Source organism: Coenobita brevimanus, chromosome 68 (genome assembly GCF_032717465.1).
Source record: "Coenobita brevimanus isolate Jiangsu-jjx chromosome 68, ASM3271746v2, whole genome shotgun sequence".
Classification (NCBI taxonomy): domain Eukaryota; kingdom Metazoa; phylum Arthropoda; class Malacostraca; order Decapoda; family Coenobitidae; genus Coenobita; species Coenobita brevimanus.
This window is the reverse complement of record NC_137021.1, coordinates 21716118-21741797: the sequence shown is the minus strand read 5'-3', so window position 1 is coordinate 21741797 and position 25680 is coordinate 21716118. Positions and strand designations below refer to the sequence as shown.

At 39.1% G+C, this 25680-nt stretch overlaps 1 protein-coding gene across 1 annotated transcript in view; it reads left to right on the top strand.

The window, feature by feature from the left end:
- Positions 1–15816, top strand: part of LOC145405858 (microfibril-associated glycoprotein 4-like) — a 231657-nt gene extending 215841 nt beyond the window's left edge. Inside the window, exon 4 of the mRNA XM_080277113.1 lies at positions 15598–15816. Coding sequence (XP_080133239.1) covers positions 15598–15763 — 166 coding nt within the window. The 3' untranslated portion in view covers positions 15764–15816. The remainder of the gene's footprint in view (positions 1–15597) is intronic.
- Positions 15817–25680: the final 9864 nt, after the last annotated feature.

Genomic DNA, 25680 nt, shown 5'->3' with positions numbered 1-25680 from the left:
CCAAAGTGTTGTTATTTTTATAGGGGAAGGGATGTATTTGGTATACTATGAACAGGTCTTCAGTTATGAATGGTACATGAACTACTACTGATGTTGGTGTCAGTGTTGCTTCTAAATATGGGTAATATTGCATGAATTCCCTACTGCGGAACAACGGCTTCAATTTATGTTTATGTATGCCTTGACTAACTATCTGACGTAGCTCATGAACTGGGAGTAAATCAATTGTGATCTTGCCATCACCAGCATTCGAAATTCCTTGCATAAGTGCCCTGAAACGATCTCTAGTGTTCTCTAATTGTAGTAGAATCGTGTCACTATGTTCTGTGATGATGGAGAAGTGTTGGAAAAGTGTAACGTTTCCCTCCATTTCATTTATTTTATCTACACTCTCGAGAGCTATGTTTTCTGCTTTTTTCAGATTTTTCACAATTGTCTTCATAGCTGAGTTCTGTCCTGTGATGAATTTATCTTGGTATGTTAGTACCTGAGCTATCTTATTTAATATGCTGTTTATTTCTTTAAGGTCATCTTCTGTAGCCAATCCAAAGATGTTTCCAAGAACTGCGCCACCCAGGTCGAACAACGCGCTTTTGGCGAGTACGTGTGATGTTGTTCCTGTCGCTCAGTACCTCCGTTTCATAAGATGGGAGATCTTGGATCATGATGAGCATAGTTGACTTTGCCTGTTCTAGTTTCCATTTCGCTAACTTTACCATTTCATTCACTTCCTTGGTGTTATGTGCTTGTGAAACATAATTTCCTATCATGAAGTCCAGAGTTCGCATCGGCGTCGCAAGTCTGTCTAGATAAGTAGGTAATTCATACAAGTAATCTAGACTTATTTCAGTACTCATGAAGTCCTTAACGATTGTAGTCGTGGCCGTTGGAGCTATGAGGCATCCTTGTTGTAGTATGTGTTGGGGGTCTAAGTGCGCATATCCTCTTGCAATGTAGAGGAGAATCCATAGCATAAGTCCCTTCATCGTAACCTACCGAAAAAAAAAAAAATCTATTAATTTCCTAATATGGTCATGCTGTGGTCGATGACAGTGATGATGTACGTTACGGTTGATTGTTATTTCATTTATAGAAGGAGTTTAAATCGATATTTAATTCTCGTAAATGATGTACTGTAGATTTGATTGGAACAGTTGCACCTATGTTCGATTGTTTGGTATATGACCTTAATTTCTTTTTGTAATCATTGTTGTTTTCTTGCTTGGTTTCCTGAGGTACGTTCGCCTGTTCGGTTGTATCCGAGGCTGAATAATTATTGGATAATTCCCTTGATACTCTTTTTAAATGGTCAATATGAACTTGTTTCTCCTTGCCACTTGAAAGTGACTTAATTAAAACTTTGTTTGCTTTTATGTTAATTACTCTGTATGGGCCCTCAAATTTTGGGGATAATTTATTGTCTCTCGTATGAATGACACCGTAAACAATGTCTCCTAAGCTGATAGGTGAATCTCTTGCCTTCTTGTTAAATGCCTCCGTCATTTCTTCCTTGGACATCGTTAATTGTTTTTTGACTCTTTTGTGTATGTCCTGGAATTCACGTAAACGGAGTTTAGAGTAATCATCGTAATTGTATATAGGCATGCTGTCACCTTCTAGGAGCTCATATGGTATTTTTTTATCTGTGCCATATATAATGAAATGTGGTGTGTCACCTATGGATTTATTTATAGATCCATTAATTGAGGCTTCTACTCTGGGAATCCAATCATCCCAGCTTGCATAATTTTCACTGAGAATGTGTCGTAGCACATCTAATACTTTTTTATTTTGTCTCTCTACCAACCCATTCGATGCTGGGTGATAGGCCAAAACGTTAACCTTTTTGATGTTGTATTGTTTACATATTTCTTGTAAGATCTCAGAATTAAATTCTCCTCCATTATCTCTTATTAGTACCTTTGGGGTAGTAAAGCGACATATTACATTATCTGTTATTGCCTTTGCTACTGTCTCTGCTGTCTTATCTTTAATTGGAGCTAAAATGACATAACGGGAAAAATGATCCGTTGCTACGAATAAGTATAGGTTATTATTGTATGATAATGGCATCTTGAGTAAATCAGCAGCGACAACGTCCAATGGTTGATGTGGTACAGGGTAATTACCCATCGGTGCAGGTGTCATTGGGTATCCTTTGTGTTTCGCACATGATTCGCATCTGTCTATATGATTGTTTATATCTTTTCGTAATGAAGGCCAGTAATATAACAGCTGGGCTTGGTTGAATGTCTTATCGTTTCCAGGATGTCCTGCATGTGGGCTGTCGTGTATCAATCGTAATACTTGGGGTATCTTGTCATTAGGTACTACCAACTGGTTAGTATTTCTTTGGCGTTTTGGTTGTTTAGAGTTAATTTTGTATGATGTATTATTGACCATTGTGAATTGTTCAAGTGGGACATGCAGTTTGGGTAATTGTATGTCGTCTCCACTTTCTAACTTGTATATAACTTTAGACCATATTGGGTCAAGTCTTTGTGCCTTTGCGATATCCTCGTGGTTTGGGATATTTCCTTTGAGATCTAACGCCGCGACCTGAATTGTGTTCGGGTTCCTAGATAATGCATCAGCTACTATGTTTATTTTATCTTCTATATAATGAATTTGTACATTGTAGTTTTCAACTGTACATTTCCATCTTGCTCTCCTCCCAGAAAGGAGTTTTTCAGTAAACATACCCACCAGTGGTTTATGGTCGGTGAATAAGTGGATTTCGTAACCATATACCAAATCTCGAAACTTTTGTAATGCAAAAACCACTGCAAGTGCCTCTAAGTCTGTTGTGCAATAATTTTTCTCTGCACCTCTTGTTTGTCTGCTGGAAAATGCAATTGGTTGATTCTTTCCTCTTTTATCTTCCTGCATCAGTACAGCCCCTAATCCTTTAACTGATGCGTCCGTACAAATAAGAAATGATTTTGTGTAATCTGGATATGCTAAACAAGGTGCATTTGTTAGTGTAATTTGTAGATTGTTAAATGCCCTTTTTGGTTCTTCTTCCCATTGGAATACAGCATCTTTTTTGAGTAGTTGGAATAGAGGAAAGGCTATATGAGAGAACTGTGGTACGAATGACCTATAGCACCCAGCCAGACCTAAAAATTGTCTAACTTTGTCAGTCGTAGTGGGTTAGGGAAAATCTCTCACTGCCTGTATTTTGTCGTCAGTGGTGTGAATACCATCAGAACTTAATTTGTGGCCTAAGAAATTTATTTCCTTAAAGCAAAATTTGCATTTAGAAAGTTTAATTTTTAAACCAGCATCACTAAGCTTTTGTAAGAGCAAGTCTAATTTCCTGAGATGATCCTTAATATTCTTCGTTGCGATTATAATATCGTCAAGATAAACAAATATTCCTTGTCCTAAAATTCCGGACAATACATAATTCATAAGATGCTGGAATGTCCTCAGTCCCATTGGCATTCTTGTATATTGATAATGGCCTCTGTTTGTTGAAAAGGCAGTGTATTTACGTGACTCCTTAGATACCGGAATCTGATAATAGCCGTTTAGGAGATCGATGGTCGAGAATATATTATTCTCAGGACCAATATTCTGTAGAACATCGCATAGCAATGGCATGGGAAATCTGTCTGGGATTGTGTGATTATTTAGTTTACGGTAATCTACTACCGCACGCATTTCTCCATTTCGTTTGGGCACGAAGAATAAGGGGGCATTCCACGGGGAGACTGAAGGCTCAATAATTCAAAGTTTTAACATTTCATCGACATACTGATTTGCAAGTGTACGCTGGGAGTGTGGTATGCGGTAAGCTGGTACGAAAATTGGTGGTGTTTCTGGGTGCACATTAATCATGTGATTAATCAAGTTAGTACACCCTAATTGTTCTCCGGGCAATGCTACGGTGTCCCTTTGTGTTTCCAGCAGGGTTAACAAATCATTTTCTTCATCAAATTCACCTGAGTGAATTAAATTCTCTTTTATTCTTTCTCAATCCGTAAATTTTATCTCAATTGTCACTCCAGCTATAACTATTTCCTTCACAGGGGCGGGACATTTTTCATTATTAACTATGCAAGTTCCCTTTTTCAACTGAACTTCCCCATTCATGTGATTAATTATGAAGATCTGAGTTTGCCCTTCATCGTTCGTATAACATAATGCGTTTTCTACTGACAATCCCTTTACTTTACATAATTCTTCTAAGACAAGAACAGTGCTATTCCGTAATTTGCTCTTTATGGTAACCTTCATGTATGAATTAGGTGGTATAACTAAATCATTAGTGAGATGGGCTGGAAAAATTGATAAATCAGTACTGTTATCTGGGTCACTATTTCTGGAGGATGGGGTTGGTGGTGGGAGTGGATCTATACACTCATCTGTTTGTGTATGTTTGTTTAAGCCTTTAATATTACCAATTCTTTTTGGCTCTCTTCTACCAATCGGTGAGGGCTCTGAAGTTATTTCCTCTATGAATTCATTATCAAAATCTATTCCATTCATTTGTGGGAGTATGGTTATGTTCTCAGCTCTCATGGATCTTAAGCCCAGTAACATATAAGCTTTAATTGCTAAGTTTTCAACGATATAGAAAAATGCAGAGAATGGTCTTGTAGTTTCTGTGAAACTGATATTTAATCTTATCATACCTTTCACTGTAATCTCTTGTCCATCTACTATGTATAAATCTAAATCAGCTTCATCCAGAAAGGTTACTTTCTTTTTATTTTTAAGAATTCTATTTAGTTCTTCATGTGTTATTAAGTTCACTGGAGAGCCTGTATCTAAAAATAAGGAAAACGTTTTGATCCTCACATACAGCTGGTATCAAGATACACTCATTTCCCAACATGCCTCCTATGTGAAGTTTAGCCTTGTTTTTCTTTACGTTTGTTCGTTTTTTGTCATGACTTGGTCTTCCCCCGATTTGAACATAGACACAATTTTTTCTACTGTTTTGCAATCACTGGTCCAGTGCCCTTGGTATCTATGATGCCTACAGTAAGGACCAAATCCTTGTGTCTTTTGTTTGTCCTCTTTTGCCTTGATAAAGCATTCATACCTTGTGTGTCCTGGTTTTGCACAATAATGACATAGAATGGACCTATCCCTTGACTGTGACCTACGATGTGATTTCCCATAAGAAGTGTTGTTTATGGCGCGAGACCTGCTCGGGCTGCGCGAAATCTTATGAAACTGCCTGTAGGAAGGCGTCTGTGAAGGAGGCCTTGTCACGTTTGCTTGTTTGGTCTGCCTGCTTTCTGGTCGCGATCGATTTTGTTCTCTGTTTGGGGTCGGTGTAGATGTTTTCACAGCTGATACTGTCTCAGGTACCCTCATTCTACCAGAATGTGCATGTGTGTTGACCATACCTGCTTTACTGCACTGCATCTCTACCTCGTTCATTAAGTCTAGCAAACACATTCCTGGGGTGTACGCGATCGTCATTGCGATCTTAAGGATCCTATCAGGTAATTTACACAAGGCAGCTACATAACCAATGATGTCCATGACGAGGTCTGGGGACATCTTTCCATCATCTGTTATCCAATTAGAATTTTCCAAAGTAACTAGCAATGTTCTCTTGATTGTGGAGACATCAGCAGTTATTTCACTGAGCACATGGTTTGTAGTGTGCTTCCTTACAAGATCTACAATTTTATGTAATTCTGGAATAATACCTGGCAAGAAGTTCATACCTCCAGAAAATTTCTTCAAAAATTCAGTTTTAAATTCATCATATGTCCTAGCACGATGGAGCTTGTCTGAGCGAAGCAAGTTGCTCGCTGGACATCTTTCCTGGCTTATGCAAGATGAAAAAATAGCAATTTTCTCTTGTTCCACTAGTATGTGGCACTTGATGAACATTTGTTCGCACTGACTGACTAATGAAATGACATCAATGCGATCTTTGTCTGTGCCAGAGAATTTTGGGGCAGTTTTATCCTCGTGATACACAAACACTTGAGGTGTAGTTGTTAGATCAGCGGTATTTGTTTCTTGATTCATTTTCACTGTTTGCTTTGTTAATTCAACTTGGACGTGTTTATCGTTGTGTGAGGGAATGGTGGAATATGTACGACCGCACCAGTGAACCCTGTTAAGTATATTGGCATACGTGTGCCAGTCAGCGACAAAGTCTGCACTTGCTACGTCAGAGGGGATTTCCCACTCATCATCTGAAACTGCCGTATTTGTTTCTTGATCTTTAGTGTGTGGTGAGGTTTGTACAAGGGGTGGGTTGCCTTGGGGCTCTCTTAATTGTGAGTCTGTTGTTGTGGCAATTTGTGTGTCATCTGGTGTGTTGCCTTGGTGCTCTCTTAATTGTGAGTCTGTTGTTGTGGCAAATTGTGTGTCATCTGGTATTAACGTGGGTGGTGGCGAAAATATTCCTGTCATTAAGATATGGTGTTATGAAATATGCTTCTTGTTTATTTATGTCCTAACAAAATAGATGAGTAAATAAGTTGAAATAAATGATAGATAATGAGTGTATAAATGTATATATGGAAATAAGTAAAAAAAGTTGAATATAGCTAATTTTAGCACTGAGAAGAAATGAGTAAGTATAATTTTACCCACTTGATACAGATCGTAGAGTTGTGTCTATACAAAAGTCGATCTCGGAAGAAAAATACAGGTTTGATTGAAGATCTCTTGATAATTCTAGTGGTGTGTTGATGGACGATATTACTCAGGAAATTCCATGGCCTGGTGCTTGTGGTGGTTAACAGCTGTCCCAGGCAAACCTCAGCATAGAATTTCCAACTCAACTGTGAAAATAAATGAGTATGAGTAGGAGCTATGTGAATAATGAGTAATGAGTAGTGGGTGAGAGGTGCCTGGTGTCAGTCACACGTTGCTTGGCATGGCAGACTCGCGTTGTGATGTCATCTCAGCACATGGTGACGTCGGCTTCCCACACTGGTAGCTGTGGTGAGGAAATAAGTAGCGATGAGTAACTTGAGTGAAGATGAGTGAGTAAGATGAGTTGTGAATATGGACTTGGTATTTGCTTCGTCGTCTTGACCTCTTGACTCCTGCGTCAGCGTCGGGGGTTGGGTGGTTGTAGCAGAGAGAGGAGGGTGAGGTCTGGTGGTTATGAGTCGTGTCTCACTCTTCGTTTGTTTGTTCCGTTTTTCTTCCGTGAGGTATTCGTGGTCCTTTTTTCTTGTGATTTACTCGTTGTAGGATGAAGACTGCCGCTACTTGTAGGTGCATGTAGAAGATTATACAGACGACTCGTAGAGTTGTTACTTGTAGTTGACTGTAGATGGTTGTAGTTCGCTGGTTCGTCGTAGAAGTTGCAAGATTGTTTGTATCAGTACTTTGTTAAACTACTTGCAAGGCGTCCTGTGACCTCTACACCTCTGCATCAGCGTGATGATCGGGGAGACGGAGGGGGGGTTGGAGAGAACTGTCAGGAGCTATTTGTGAGTTGTTGGTTGTGAGAGGTATTCTTGTTTTCAATCTTGATATTTTGTAGGAATTCAATATTGATTCGTAGACGAGGTTCGTATACGTTCGCTGCTACCAAATGTCATAAAAGACTTTGTAGTTACTTGTAGTGGAGTTATATATATATTAGACTTGTGGACGAGCGGTTGTTATACTTGAGTAGCTTTGTAAGTAGATAATCTTCTTTCCCATTTGTCATGTAGTGACAGGAGAGGTAAAGAATAGTATGGGACTATTTTTATTTGTCTTGGAAATATTAACAAGTCTCTCACTCACGAGTGAGTTGAGCAGAGTCCCTGTCTCCCTGTCTCTCTCTCTCTCTCTCTGAAGTTGCTAAGCCCTTCTCCCTGCGACCTGTCTGTTCTATGGCTAGCTTCCTTCTGAGCTCTCTTTCCTAAATTCTGGTAAAACAGAAGACGTATCACGTGTCTTCCCTGTGATTGGAAAGTTCTAGAAGCCTGTGTGTGAGTATGTGTGTATGTGTGTTCACCTGGTGATCGCTGACCAACTAACTGCATCATCTCCTGACTCCTGCTTCCTAGTCTGTCGTCAGCTTTTCCTCAGTGTAACTTGCAAGATCATTTCCCATTCCGTGGCTCGCATAGAGCTGTCTATCTATCTATTTATCTATCTATCTATTATGATTTGTAATTATAATATGGAGTCCTAATAATTGTACTATTAATTAGGGTTGACAGTTGACATATTTGAAGTAGTTCCTTCTCCCACTGATCTATTTCTATTATAGATGTCCCCTACATTAAGCCCCGTTCCTTGACTGTCACCAGCTGATGAGTGCAAGTGTGCCATATAGAAAGGTATTGGGCACTTACAGTCGATGGTGGTCTGTTGGGCGAGGTACTTCACTTTACTGTACAAATTATGTAAATACATTATACCATATTGTTCAAGTTGTGCTAATTAAGGCCAACAGCTGACGTACTGTATATGGAAATGTTCCTGACTCATCTGGTTCCCTTTCATATATTGATGTCCCCTATATTAGGTTGTGCCTCGACTGACAGTCAGCAGGTGATGTGTGCAGGTATGTAATGTAGAAAGTCATTACATATCTGCAGTCGATGGTGTTCTGTTAGTCGAGGTATTTTTACCATTAGTGTAGGTCTAGCTATTTGTCTCTGTAGGATTTAGTATAGGTTAGCGATTTGTCTGTTAGGTGATTAGTTTTAGGGTTTTAGATTAGGTTTTTCTTTATACTATATGAATAAACCAAGAAAAAAAAAACCTATCTATCTATATACCTAGGCTGCTTCCCTCAAGGAAAGGGACGTAGCCACACACCCAACTTACTCATCCATTCAAACACATTCATTCACATCTTAGCCCCAAAGGGGAGAAGGGATAGATCCTCACCGCATCACACTGCACAAGGGTCAACTGCGCAGTGCAATCAGTTATATCCGCAGCAGGGCCCGACAGCAGAGCTGGTTTACCCCTGCCACATCATAATAGACCAATCCCCTTACCAGCACCTGACCTGACTAGCTGATCAAACCAAATGCGGGAGAATATCCCCTCAGGGCTGCGTCATCATTTATTCAGTCATGCACAGCCACTCTTCCTTGCTCAACCGACATCCCTCTCACATCCAGCGCTCTCTTCACACTGTCCATCCATCCTATTTGCGGTCTCCCTCTCAGCCTTACATCTCTCACATCAGATCTAGATATCTTTTTCACCAATCGCTCATTTTCCATTCTCTCCATATGCCCAGACCATCGCAACACCCTCTGCTCAACTCTACCAGCCATCTCCCGAACAACTCCAGGTCTCCTTCACATTTCATAATTTCTCACTCGATCCATACGCGTCACTCCACACATACTCCTCAGACACCTCATCTCCATTACATTCAAACTTTCCCTCTCTGCTACACCCATATTCCATGTTTCAGCCCCATATAATGCAGTTGGTACCACAACATCCTTATACAGCCTCCTCTTTACATCCATTCTAAGCGAACGATATGTAAACACTTTTTTCATTCCTCCCAGCACCTTACCTACTTCATTCATTCTAAACTTCACTTCTGCATCTATTCTTCCATCCACAGCAACATGTGACCCTAAATATTTAAAACACTCTACCTCCTCAAGCAACTCACTCTTCAAAACTATATTTATCCTCCTACCATCTACCAACCTCGTACACTTCATCACTTTACTCTTATTCTCATTTACTTTCAATTTCCTCCTTTCACACACCCTTCCAAACTCCTCTACCAGCTGTCTCAATCTCTCCTCTCAATCAGCCACCAGTGCAGAATCATCTGCCAATAGCAGCTGCTTCTGATTCCACTCTCCACCATCAACATTCACCAGACTCAGACCTCCACCTAACACTCTTGCATTCACCTCCCTTACAACACCATCCATATAAGTATTAAACAACCAAGGCGACATCACACATCCCTGTTGCAGCCCCACTCTTTGGTGAAACCAATCAGTCACAGCATTTCCCACTCTTACACACGCTCTGTTATTTACATAAAAACTTTTCACCCCTTTTAGTAACCTACCATCAAGTCCATACAATCTTAAAACAGTCCACAAAGCCTCCCTATCAATTCTATCATACACTTTCTTTAAATCCATGAATGCCTAAAACTCATCCTTGCCTTTCGTTAAATACTTTTCACACACTTGTCTCACAGCAAACACCTGATCCACGCATCTCCTCCCGTTCCTAAAGCCACACTGCTCATCACCAATCACTCTCTCTGTACCCTCTCTAAGGCTCATAATTAACACACTACCATACACCTTACCTACAACACCCAACAGACTTATACCCCTGAAGCTAGTAAATTCATACTTATCACCCTTGCCTTTATACAACAGGACCAAACAAGTATTTGCCCAGTCAATTAGCACCATACCTTTCACAAAGCACACATTCAACAATTTTAATAACCAGTCAACAATAGTCACTCCACCACCCTTCAGGCATTCCACAGCACACCAGTCCATACCTGTAGCTTTCCCTGTTTTCATCTCCTTTACTGCCTTCTCGACTTCCTCCTCCATGATCAAAGAATCATTCAACTCTCCCAACACATATATTCCATGCACCCTTCCATCCGTCACAATCTCAGCCACCATTTCCTCCTCTACATTTAACAATATTTCAAAATACTCTGCCCATCTCTTCCTTACTGCATCCATCTCAGTTAACATCCTTCCATCCTCTGCTTTTAGTCACTCTTCCTTCCCAGGCTCTCCCTTTCACACCCTTTTCACCTCCTTCTAGAACATTTTCTTATTCTGTTGAAAATTCTCAGTCAGTCGTCTACCCCACCTTTCATCTACTGCCACTTTAGCATCACGCAGAGCCCTTCTCGTCCTATTCCTCTTTTCCTTATATCTCTCATATGAAACATCCTTCCTCTGCAGTCACACTTCATATGCACGACTCTTCTCAGCCACAGCCATACTTATTTCCTCGCACCACCATTTACTTCCTTTTCTTACACCACCACCCACACGTCTCACACCACACACCTCTTCTGCATGCCCCACCACAGCACTCTTAAACAACTGCCATTCCTCCTCCACACTGCCATTTTCCTGATCTTTCACTGCATTCCACTCATCTTTCAATTTCTCCTGATACTCTATCATTTTTTCGCTTTTATCCAACTCACTCACTTTCAAAACCTCCCTGCCACACCTAACCCTCCTAGCTCTCACCCATCTCTTACCTACTCTTAACTTTCCCTCCACCAGATAGTGGTCAGACATACCTCCACCCTCCCCTCTCAGAACCCTCACATCCAACAATCGTCCTATTACATTCCTAGACACAACTGCATAGTCCATCAATGCTTTATCCACAATCATTCCACCCTTCTGTCTCACCCATGTATACTTGTAAATATCTTTCTTCTCGAACAGCGTATTTCTAATCACCATCTCTCGCTCAACACACATCCCTATCATTCGTTCCCCATTTTCATTTCTTCCAGGCACACCATGCATACCAACTACACCTTCAACTGCTACATTTCCCACTCAAGGATTCAGATCTCCCATCATTACCACATTCACATTCGCTACAATACTCTGTAGACACTCATCAACATCATTCCAGAAGGACTCTCTTTCTTCTTCATCATTTTCACTACCAGGCCCATATGAACTCACAAACACCCACAACTCACGTTCAAATTTCGCTTTCACCCACACCAGTCTCGATGACACTTCCTTCCATTCAGTCACATACTACTGTACTTCCGGACCCACTAAAAAGGCCACACCTTCTCTTGCTCTTCCTCTAACAACACCTGACAATCTTCCATTCACACTTCCAAACATAGACTCACCCTTCCCTTTCATTTTCGTATCACTCAAAGCTAACACATCCAACTTTCTTCTCACAAACATTCTCCCAATCTCCTCCCTTTTAGCCTCAGTCGTACTGCATCCACGCACATTCATAGACCCAGTCTTCAGGGTACGGGGATAACTCAATCCCCCATCCCTTTCTCTGGCCTGGGGAGGGGGTCCCTAGTCCCCTCACCCCACCCCTTTTAGTCGCCTTTTACGACACGCAGGGAATACGGTGGCAGTATTCTTCCTAACACAACCTGGCCGCAGAGTAGTAGTACCACCCCATAGTGCGGCCAGATTGTGTCCCCCCCGCCACAGGGGGTAAAAGACAAAAAAATGAATAAAAAAAAAATTATTATATATGTACGTGTGCATGAAAGTGTCTGTATATATGCATGGAAGTGAGTGTGTGTGTGTATGTAGGTATATATATATATATATATATATATATATATATATATATATATATATATATATATATATATATATATATATATATATATATGGCCTTAATGACCAGGAGCTTTGGCCCCAATGGTTGATAGGCCAAAAAAAAGAAAAAAGAAAGATTCATGGATATACAGTAGGATCCGAATCCGGATCCGCCCCACAAAATTATCAATTCTCTCTTGGTCCATGATCCACCTTTTCACAAAAGCTTATCAAAATACATAGCGAACTTTTGGAGGTATTGGGTGGGATACTCCAGATACGGATCCGGGTCCACCCCCAAATTTAATCATTTTTTCCTTGGCCCATGGCCCACCTTTCCACATAATTTCATCAAAATCCGTTCATAACTTTTCAGTAATCCCGGATCCGAATCCATGGGTATAGGATTCGAATTTGTATCAGGATCCCCCCCCCCCCAAAAAAAAAAAAAAAAAAAAAACATTCTTTGTCCATGGCCCACCTTTCCAACTTTCATTGAGATTCATTGAGAACTTGTGGAGATATTGTGAAGGATACTCCGGATCCAGCCCAAAATATAACCATTTCTTCCTTGGACCATGGCCCAACGTCCCACAAAATTTAATCAAAATCCGTTCATAACTTTTTGAGTAATATTGATAAGACCAACAAACAGAGACAAACATACTAACAGGGGGTAAAACATAACCTCCATGGCTGAGGCAAAAATAATAATAATAATAATAATAATAATAATAATAATAATACAGGTTTGAAAAATTACAGCCATTACAAATTTTCTGAATTCTGAGTAGTTGTTTTTATTGCACTGATGAACATAATAAAAAAAAAATACATCTGAAATGTTTCCATGACATCACATTTTAATACAAAATTAAAACAAAATTAAATTATAGCCTATTATAAAGTTCAATCGATGTATACAACATTGTTCTAAATTAACTGAAAATGAGAATATTAAGTCAATGTAATTTTCTAAACATATACATTATGGAAACACCACCATATATTCCATGACTCACAAATAACTTCTCTCGTCTTTAACTTCTCATTTTTTAAAATCTAAAACTTTGTTGGGTGGCCAGTCATTTGAGTACTTTTTCTTGTGTGTCCCTATGAACCATCCAGCAGTAGTCCACCACCATACTGACATCCCATCGTCCCTGGTATCTTCTTTCTATGTCCTTCTCTTGACGGAATATTTCATCCTGTTCTTCATTCACCGCACCAAGAATTTCGTGGAAAAAGTTCAAATGCTAATTTTAAAAAAGTGGACTTTTAGACTCATGTTGCAACCTAACTCCCTAAACTTGATCAACAAATTTCTCTCACTTTCATTGTAATTTGGATCCTTATTTTTACCTAAAAACTTAGAAATTCGTTCTTTGAATGATCTCCAAGCCTCTCATTCCAGGTCGTTTATCACACCATCCAGTTCTGCATCAGAAATCAATGTTTTCATGTCAGGTCCAGTAAATACATCCTCTTTCAGTTTAGCTTTAGACAAACCTGGAATCTTTTGGCAAATACAAAAAACAGGCTTCAGCTTTTGCTAGGGCTTTGACAAATTGCTTCATTTATCCAAGCTTATTATGTAGCGGTGGAAGCAGCACTTTATCTAGTTTCATCAAGCTAGGTCTGATTATGTTTTTGGCACCAAACTGTAGTTTTTTTTTTTTTCTATTTGTCCATCCCTTCTTAACCCAGTGTAAATCCTTGGCTCTGCTGTCCCAATCACAGAGAAAATATTGGAATTTTGTATACCCTGACAGCTGACCCATTAAGATACACAGAACTTTTAAATCCCCACATATGAACCAATGCTGTTCACTGTAGCTGATTTTCTCGAGAAGATTTGCCAAATTTGGGTACGTTTCTTTTATATGCAAAATATGAGCAACAGGTATTGATGCATATTTATTACTATTATGAGGAGGTGCCCCTTTCAGATTTCTTTTAAATGAATCTATAAATAGTCATCATTCTTCTGTATTATAATCTCTGCTAAGTTTCTGCACTGGGCCACTTACATCAGTGTAATAAAACGTAGGGTCCATTTTCTTGAAATATGGTGCAAATTTTTTTCTCTATATCGGTACCAAGAGAAAGTTGTGTCTAGATGTAATAAGTTTTTATCTTTTACTCAGGACCCCAAGAGTTCTGTAGCATCTCTGGGGAGACTGAGATCTCTTATTAAATCATTAAGTTCATTCTAAGAGAATGGTTGTGGCTCACTGCTTGAACATACTGGGACAAAATCTTTATCATCTACTGCAGCACTTTCTTCCTCTGAGTGAGTTTCTACATAATCAAGACCATCAAGTGGAGTTGGGATTGGAAGACCAGGTCCATATGGTTCTGGTATTTTTGCTGATGGATGATTAGCATAAATAAATTCTTTCTGATCCTTTTTGTTGTATCCTTGCATTATGCAAGAACAAAAATAAGTGTTACTACGATTTTTGGGTTCCCTCCATATTTTATGAATACCAAAAGCAGAAGTCTTCTTTTTCCTTTTGTCTATTGTCTTAGTTTCTTAACACAAACGGAGCGGACACTGTGAGGGGTCCACCTTTTTTTCCTGGTCAACAATTTTTATTCCAGAGTAGGCGCAATAAGATAAAAATATCTGTTGTGTTCAGTCTCTGTTTATTTCACCATAAATTTTCCACAAATGTTACTCAAGACTATGCACGCAACTTCTGGACGCCATGATTATGATCGTTAACAGTACAAATAAATTTTAATTTATCTGTAAAGAAAATAAAAGTCCGTAAATATGACCACTCCTTCAGTAAAACAACACAATTTTCAATAAATATCAGTTATTAAAAAAAAAAAAAACTCAACTGAAAGTAATTTACAAGCGCACTAGTCAACCTGGGCACACTGAGATACATTTGTTTTACTCCAGTACTGGTGTGACTCATCACTGTGTTGTGTTCCAGCTATATTCTGGCTTATCAAATGAACGTGTTGTTTTAAACACGGATTTCAGTGTTTGAAAATACTGAATTCAAACATATTATCACTGTAATAACATATCCATATATAAGTAAATATAGTGTGTGAAGTGAAAAAAAAAAAAAACTACAACAGAAAAACACAAAAAATGGCTTTTTGTAGGGGGGAAAAAAAGTTACATGGTGGAGAAAAATGCATGTCATGTTTTCCCGATTCAGCATCAAAGTATTTTTAAAAATCACATGAAATAATCAAAATAATAATATCAATATATACCTGTGTAATAATAATAATACCGATGATAAGTAATAACAATATAATAAAAAATAATAATAAAGAAGGAGAGAAAGAAGGAAATAGAAATATAAGCAAGAACAACACTAAATTTGCTCTCCTGCAACAGATACCGCGGTGGATGGTGGTATGCAGCCTGCCACCTTTCCAACCTTAATGGATACCAGCACGAGGGCCAGCACGAGGCGTATGCTGAGGGCATCAACTGGCACCCCTGGCATGGCTACCACTACTCGCTTATGAACACCACACTCATGATCAGACCAGCTTTCTAGTGAATCTTCAGATATGGCTCTGAGAAATAATGCTGAATGATGGCGCTGCTGGGAGACAAGAGGATAATGTAAACTGATATAGTGAACGAGAACACGGGGAACTTATAGAACAGTGAGAGGTATAGCTTAGAGATGAGATATGAGAACAACCCAGGGAAATAATAGTAAGAGATGTGGCTGAGGGGCAACAATGGGAAATAACAGTGAGACATGTCATTGAGAAATGACAGAGAAATAACAGTAGCCTAAAAAGGTGTGGCTGAAGTACAACACTGGGAATTAACAGTGAGAGGTGTTGTTAGGAAATGACACAGGGAAATAACAGTAAGAGTTGCTTCTGAAAGATATCACTGGGAAATAATAGTGAGAGGTGTTGGTAGTAAATGCCACCAAGAAGTAATAATACAAAATATCGCTGAGAAAGTACAGGGAACAGTGAGATGTGTTGATGAAAATTAAGGCAGGGGAAATAACAATGAGAAGCGCTTCTGGGAGATAACACATGGAACTAACACTGAGAAATATTGCTGGGTGATAACCAAAAGAAATAAGAGGTGGAGGTGTTGCTGGGAGATGATGCAAGTAAATGACTGTGACAGTAATTACAAGGGGATGACTCAGTCAACCATATTGGTATAAAATCTCTATCGTTTAGTGAGAGATGTTTGCCAGACTCTTTTACATAAACGAGGAACAACAGAATATAATATTATTAAACAGTGTATTAATTTAGAGCTCTCAATTTGGTTTTTAAATATAATGCACAAAAACAGGTTTGATACATTTGTTTTTAAAGGTACGCCAATCATACGATCATAACATTCGTTGTGATACAAGTGGCAAGTAGCAACATCGGTTCTTGAATTCTTGGAACTGACGGCAGCCCCAGAGTCCAGACACAACAAGCTGTCCTTAGTAATCAGAACCTAATCTCAACAGCCACCATTGCATACACAGCAAACATATAATTATAAGCTGGGAGAGTTGTGTGGCACAGGAAAACCAGCCCTGTCATGGGGATTTGCTTTTTCTGACGACTAGGGTGCTCTTCACAAAAACCCTCACCATGAATACTACGTTGTCTGGGAAGCGGACACCATGTTTATCTCTAAGTAAATATGCGACCAGTAGTTGTGGAGATCAACCATTACTGCAATGCTGAGCAGTCTTGACAGTATGCTCCTCCACAGCCGAGTTTATTTGACTCTCTGTCTTCACAACAAAGTGTTCTCAACATTAATACTGCATCAGAAATTACTATTCTGGGTGATTTTAATGTCCATAATGTTGAATGGCTTACTTATTCAGCCAGAACTGATGACTCTGGTCTTAAATGTGAGCTATTTGCAGACTCATTTAATCTCACTCAGTTGGCCAGTCAACTCACTCGTGTACCAGACAACCCCGATCAAAATCCCCACCTATTGGACTTATTTCTAACAACCAATTCAGATAATTATAATGTCGAAGTGAAGTCCCCCCTCTGATCCTCGGATCATTGTCTGATTCAAGCCACCAGTTTAACACCTACCGCACCCTCCTGCTCTGAACCTGTCGTGGTAACTAAATGGCACTACGACAGAGCAGACTGGGAGGGACTCCATAATTTTTTCATGGATGTTCCTTGGACCTCCTTTTTCTCCCAAGATGCAAATTCCACACTGGGCCACATACAGGATTTCATTTAAGTCGGCATGGAAACATTCATTCCCCATTAGAGTTACAGAAAAAGATGTAATTCTCCTCAATGGTTTGACCACAATTGTGCTAGAGTAACAGAACATAAGACAATAGCCTATAACTCTTATATAAACAAGGACCAAAACCAAAGAAGCCTTTAACTATTATAGAAATATTAGAAACCTTGCCAAAACTATTATCAATCTTTCTAAATCAAACTTTCTACATAGACAGGCTAACATACTACTAAATGATAACAAAATATTCTGGTCAACCTTTAATTCATTCAAAACTAACTTCACTAACACCTCTTCCACTCCACCTTTACAGTCCCCCGATGGAAATCTAGTAAGTGACCCACGTGGAAAAGCCAAAACTTTTTCTTGACATTTTATCAACAAACTCAACCCTAAATAATAAAATCACAATATTCCTGTACTTGATTTTGATTCCCCTCAAATACCTTCTTTCATGATTCACACCAGATACGTACAAGCTGTACTACAGAATCTCTCAGCAGACAAAACTTCTGGTCCAGATGAAATTCCTTCAGAACTACTTAAAAATTGCTCCTCAGTGTTGTCTTCTGAATTGGCAAAAAATTTTCCGCTCATGCATCCGTACCTCAAGTTTTCCAGCCTCTTGGAAAGAAGCAAATATCTATCCTGTTCCTAAAAAGTGGGTAACTTCTGATCAAACTATAGACCAGTTGCAATAACTTCCTTTCTCAGTATAGTTTTTGAGACACTAATTAACGAACACATAATCAAGCATCTAAAAATCAATAAATTAATCAATGATCGGCAGTATGGATTTAGACAAGAACGTTCAACTGTAGACATTCTTTGCCTTCTTACCCATCAGATTAACAAAACAATAGACCAACACGGTGAAACACACACAATTGCACTTGATATATCAAAAGCATTTGATTGAGTATGGCACCGGGCCTTATTGTCTACGATGTCACATTATGGCCTTGCATCACTGGTTCCTCTAATTTCTTCTTACCCTCATGATAGAATAATACGGGTCATGATAGATGGAATATATTATCAGTTTCATTCTATAAATGCTGGCGTACCTCTGGGATCAGTTTTGGTGCCAACCCCATTTCTCATTCATATAAATGACCTCCTATCTGTCACAACCCAATACACTCTTATGCTGATGACTCGACCCTTCATAGTTCTTTCACATTTAGTACATCCTCTATACAATTTGATGTTATTAATTCCCAAATAAACACAGCAATTTCTCTGAACAAGGACCTTTCTAAAATTAGTCAATGGGGACAAACAAATCTGGTCTCATTTAATGCTTAGAAAACTAAAAACATTAATTTCTCCAACAGAAAGAATCACTCAGACTCTCATATAATTTTAAATGATGTCAATATTCCCATAACCACTACAACTGATATCCTAGGTGTTACTCTAAACCTCAACCTAAGCTGGACAGCTTATGTTAAATCCCTTGCTAAAAATGCTTTCAAAAAATTGGAACTTATGTACAGAGTTCGTGAATTCTTCACTGACGAGCTGATGGACACATTATACATTAGTTGTGTGTTCTCAGATCGAAAACTGTTCACCACTGTGGAGTGGATGTGGAGCGGTTGTGTTGAGGCATTTGGACAAAATTCAAAATAAAGCCATTAGATTAATCAATAATCCTGCCATTACACAGGACCTTCTTCCATTATCAGTACGTAGAGATGTTGCTTCTTTAGCATTATTTTATCGATATTTTTACCGTAAGTGCTCTGGCGAACTGGCTTCAATTGTGCCTCCCCATCACATTTTCTCCCGAAATACTCGGGCAGCTTGGGGAGCCCATGAACTCACACTCTCTCCCCCGCGATGCAGAACCTCTGCTTATCAAAATTCATTTATCCCCAAAACTGCTGTCAGGACTCTAAAATGTCTTAATACATAATAGCTAGCAACATACATATATAGTCTTCTGAGATCGACAGTTGCTTCGACACGCCTCTCTGATCTGTATCAAGTGGGTGTAATTATATTTACTCATTTCTTATCAGTGCTTAAATTAGGTACAATCAACTCCTTTACTTATTTTTATATATACATTTATACACTCACTATGTATCATTTATTACAAGTCATTTACTCATCTATTTAGTTAGGACATAAACAAAAGACGTATTTCATAACACCATACCTTAGCAACATGAATTCGTTTTAGCTAAGTGATATGACAGGAATATTTTCGCCTCCACCTGTGTTAATACCAGATGATACACAGTTAGCGCCCAATGCGGATACACACTTAGGAGAGCACCAGGGCAACCACCCATTGTACAAAATTTACCACAAACTAAAGATAAAGAAACAAATACGTCAGTTCTAGATGATGAGTGGCAAACCCCCTCTGATGTAGCGAGTGAGGACTTAGTCTCTGCCTTGCATACCTATGAAAATATACTTGATATAGTTCATCATTCAGGAATAATCTTTTCCACTATTCCTTCACACAATGATAAACAAGTCCAAGTTAAATTAACAGAGCAACCAGTGAAAATGAATACCACAAATCAAACTCAGATATTCGTTTATCATGAGGATAAAACTGTCCCGAAATTCTCTGGCACAGAAAAAGATCGCATTGACATAATTTCATTGGTCAATCAGTGCGAACAGATCTTCATTAGGAGGCATATTAAAGATGAACAAGAGAAAATTGCTATTTTTTCCTCTTGGATTCAGGAAAGATGTCCAGCAGGAAACTTACTAAGGTCAGATAAGCTCCTCAGAGCTAAGACATATGATGAATTTAAAACTGAATTTTGGAAGAAATTTTCTGGAGGTATGAACTTCTTGCCAGGTATAATCCCAGAATTACATAAGATTGTAGATCTTGTAAGGGAGCACACTACAAATCATGTGCTCAGTGAAATAACTGCTGATGTCTCCACGATCAAAAGAACATTATTAGCTACCTTAGAAAACTCAAACTGGATAACAGGAGATGGAAAGATGTCCCCAGACCTCGTCGTGGACATCATTGGTTATGTAGCTGCCTTGTGTAAATTACCTGATTGGACCCTTAAGATCGCCAAGACGATTGCGTACACCCCAGGTATGTGCTTACTAGACTTAATGAACGAGGTAGATATGCAGTGTAGCAAAGCAGGCATGATCGAAACACAATCACATTCTAATAGAATGAGAGTACCTGAGACTGTATCAGCTGTGAAAACAGCTACAACTACCCCAAACAGCGAACAAAATCGATCGCGAACTGAAAGCAGGCAGAGCAACCAACCAAACGTGTCAAGGGTACGATCACAAACATCAGGCTACAGGCAGTTTCATAGGTTTCCGCACAGTCCAAGCAGATCTCGCGCCACAGACACCACTAAATATGGGAAGTCACCTCGTAGATCACAGTCAGGAGATAGGACTATTCTATGTCATTATTGTGCAAAACCAGGACACACAAGGAATGAATGCTTTATCAAAACAAAAGAGGATAGACAAAAGACACAAGGATTTGGTCCCTACTGTGGACATCATTGGTGCCAAGGACACTGGACCAGTAACTGCAAAACAGTAGAAAAATTAGTGTCTATGTTCAAATCGGGGGAAGACCAAGTCACAACAAAAAACAAACAAACGTAAAGAAAAGCAAGTCTAAAATTCACATAGGAGGCATGTTGGGAAATGAGTGTATCTTGATACCAGCTGTATGTGAGGATCAAAACGTTTCCTTATTTTTAGACACAGGCTCTCCAGTGAACTTCATAACACAAGAAGAAATAAATAGAATTTTTAGAAATAAGAAGAAAGTAACTTTTCTGGAAGAATCTGATTTAGACTTATATATAGTAGATGGCAAACAAATCAGTAAAAGGTATGATACGGTTAAACATCAATTTCACAGAGACTACAAGACCAATCTCTGCATTTTTCTAAATATCGTTGAAAACTTAGCAATTAACCTGCCCCGTCCCGGAGACGTGAATTCACGTCCTCGCATGATGTGCACTCATATCCTGGAGACGTAAATTAACTTGGCATCATTGCAAGGTCCCTAATTTGGACAATTTTCAATTTTCGCAAGTGATTTCTCGAGTGATTTTTGGCACATATACACGGGACACCTTCCTCTATTCCTCTACAAGATGCCAAGCAGGGACAATGCCTTACACCGGATAACCTCTCCCCCCCTCCCCCTGCACGCCATTGTCTCGGCAATTCACCTGTTACCAGTGACCTGGCCAATAAAGACATTCAGGGCCAGAGTGATTCCCCAATCGATGACAATGTGGAGGACAAAGTTTACATAGCATTAGAGGAAGAAACAGTCAGAAATGATGATCAGGTAATGTGGGAAAAAAAGGTCATGAATGGTGATGAGTTAGTGAGTGAAACAATGCTTATAATGCCTATATTACTGTTTGAAAACCAATATACTCTTGTACTACATATAAATTTGTACCAAGTAAATAAATAAATACTGTTTATGAGTGGATAAAATAGTTACCCTCCCATAGAACTCGTTTTCTTTGGTGCCAGCCTGTTAGAAAACCCAGTCAGGTAAGGAGGTACTCGTACCTGAATCGAGTATTTTAAACCTCAGGTGAGCGATTTCTCTATGAATTTTCGATGTTTCTCACCAAAAGCGAATGTTTGAGCCTAAAAAAAAAAAAAGGCCCAAAAATGTCGGGACTGGGGCATACCACTGCCCAGAAAACATCGGGATGGGGCGGGTTAAAGCTCATATGTTACTGGGCTTAAGATGCATGAGAAGAGAGAAAATAACTTTACTCACACAAATGAATGGAATAGACTTTGATAATGAATACATAGAGGAAATACCATCAGAGCCCTCACCGATTAGTAAAATAGAACCAAAAAGAATTGGTAATATTAAAAGCTTAAACAAACATCTATCTGTCTATCTATCTATATACCTAGGCTGCTTCCCCCAAGGAAAGGGAGGTAGCCGAGACAGGACGACTCACTCTCCATTTACTCATCCATTCAAACACATTTATTCGCATCTTAGCCCCAAAGGGGAGAACGGACAGATCCTCACCGCACCACACCGCACAAGGGTCAACTGCACAATGCAATCAGTGACATCCGCAGCAGGGCCCGACAGCAGAACTGGTTTACCCCTGCCACATCATAATACACCCATCCCCTTACCCGCACCTGACCTGACTAGCTGATCAGACCAAATGCGGGAGAATATCCCCTCAGGGCTGCGTCATCACTTATTCATTCACAATTTCTCTCCATTTATTTCTGTCACGCACAGCAAACATACACAAACAGATGAGTGTAAATATCCACTCACACCACTATGTGACTAGACACCCAGGTAACGGTACTGATTTATCAGTTTTTCCCTCCCATCTCACATGATTTAGTTATACCACCTAACTCCTATATGAAAGTTACCATAAAGGGCAAGTTATGGAATAGTACTGTTCTTGTCTTAGAAGAATTATGTAAAGTAGAGGGATTGTCAGTAGAAAACGCATTATGTCAGATGAACGACGAAGGGCAAACTCAGTTATTCATAATTAATCACATGAATGGGTAAGTACAGTTGAAAAAGGGGACTTGTATAGTTAATATTGAAAAATGTCCCGACCCTGTGAAGGAAATAGTTGTAGATGAAGTGACAGGTGAGATAAAATCTACGGATAGAGAAAGTATAAAAGAGAATTTAATTCACTCAGGTGAATTTGATGAAGAAAATCATTTGTTAACCCTGTTGGAAACACACAGGGACACTGTAGCATTGCCCGGAGAACAATTAGGGTGTACTAACCTGATTAATCACAAGATTAATGTGCAGCCAGATACACCACCAATTTTCGTACCGGCCTACCGGATCCCACAATCTTAGAGTACACTCGCAAACCAGTATGTTGATGAAATGTTAAAACTTGGAATTATTGAGCCATCTGTCTCCTCGTGGAATGCCCCATTATTCTTCGTGCCCAAACAAAATGGAGAAATGCGTGCGGTAGTAGATTACCGTAAACTAAACAATCACACAATCCCAGACCGATTTCCCATGCCATTGCTAAGCGACATCCTACAGAATATTGGACCAGAAAATAATGTATTTCCACGATTGATCTGCTAAGCAGTTATTATCAAATTCCTGTTGAACAGGAGTCACGTAAATACACAGCCTTTTCCACAAATAGAGGACACTATCAGTATAGAAGGATGCCCATGGAACTGAGGACAGCCCCGGGCACATTCCAGCGTCTTATGAATTACGTACTGTCCGGAATTTTAGGACAAGAAATATTTGTTTATCTTGACGACATTATAATCGCAACTAAAGATATTGCAGAACATCTATAGAAATTAGACCTACTCTGACAAAAGCTTGGTGATGCTGGTTTAAAAATTAAGCTTTCTAAATGCAAATTTTGCTTTAAGGAAATATATTTCTTAGGCCACAAATTAAGTTCTGATGATATTCACACCACTGATGACAAAATACAGGCAGTGAGAGACTTTCCTGAACCCACAACGACTGACGAAGTTAGACAATTTTTAGGTCTAGTTGGGTACTATAGGTCATTCGTACAACAATTCTCTCATATAGCCTTTCCTCTATTCCAACTACTCAAAAAAGGTGCTATATTCCAATGGGAAGAAAAACAAAAACAAGCATTTAACAAATTAAAAATTAAACTAACAAATGCACCTTGTTTGGCATATCCGGATTTCACAGAATCATTTATTATCTGTACAGACGCATCAGTTAAAGGATTAGGGGCTGTACTGATGCAAGAAGATAAAAGAGGACAGAATCAACCAATAGCACTTGCCAGCAGACAAAATAATAAAAGGTGCAGAGAAAAATTATTTCACTACAGACTTAGAGGCACTTGCAGTGGTTTTTGCATTACAAAAGTTTCGAGATTTGGTATATGGTTACGAAATACACTTATTCACCGACCATAAACCGCTAGTGGGTATGTTTAAAGAAAAACTCTTCTCTGGGAGGAGAGCAAGATGGAAATGTACAGTTCAAAACTACAATGTACAAATTCATACAAGGTAAATGAATCTAGTAGCCGACGCATTATCTAGGAACCCGAACACAGTTCAGGTCGCGGCATTAGATCTCAAAGGAGACATCCCAAACTACGATGATATCGCAAAAGCACAAAGACTTGTTCCAATATGGTCTAAAGTTATATACAAGTTAGAAAGTGGAGATGACATACAATTTCCCAAACCACATGTACCACTCGAACAATTCATGATAGTCAATAATACTTCATACAAGATCAACCCAGAACAACCAAAACGCCAAAGAAATAATAACCAATTGGTAGTACCTAATGACATGATATCCCAAGTATTACGAACGATACACGATAGCCCACATGCAGGACATCCTGGAAAGGATAGGACATTCAAACAAGCCCACTTGTTATATTACTGGCCATCATTACAAAAAGATATAAACAATCATATAGACAGATGCGAATCATGTGCAAAACACAAAGGATACCCAATTTCACCTGCACCGATGGGTAATTACCCTGTACCACATCAACCATTGGACGTTGTCGCTGTTGATTTACTCAAGATGCCATTATCATACAATAATAACCAATACCTATTCGTAGCAACGGATCATTTTTCCCGTTATGTAATTTTAGCCCCAATTAAAGATAAAACAGCAGAGACAGTAGCAAAGGCAATAATAGATAATGTAATATGTCGCTAATAAGTAATAATGGAGGAGAATTTAATTCTGATATCTTACAAGAAATATGTAAACAATACAATATCAAAAAGGTTAACGTTTTAGCCTATCACCCAGCATCTAATGGGTTAGTAGAGAGACAAAACAAAAAAGTATTAGATGTGCTACGACACATTCTCAGTGAAAATTATGCAAGCTGGGATGATTAGATTCCCAAAGTAGAAATCTCAGTTAATGGATCTATAAATAAATCAATAGGTGACACACCACATTTCATTATATATGGGACGGATAAAAGACTACCATATGAGCTCCTAGAAGGTGACAGCCTGCCCATATACAACTACGATGATTACTCTAAACTCCGTTTACGTGAATTCCAGGACATACACAAAAGAGTCAAAAAACAATTAACGATGTCCAAGGAAGAAATGACGGAGGCATTTAATAAAAAGGCAAGAGACTCGCATATCAGCTTAGGAAACATTGCTTATGGTACCGTTCATACGAGAGACAAT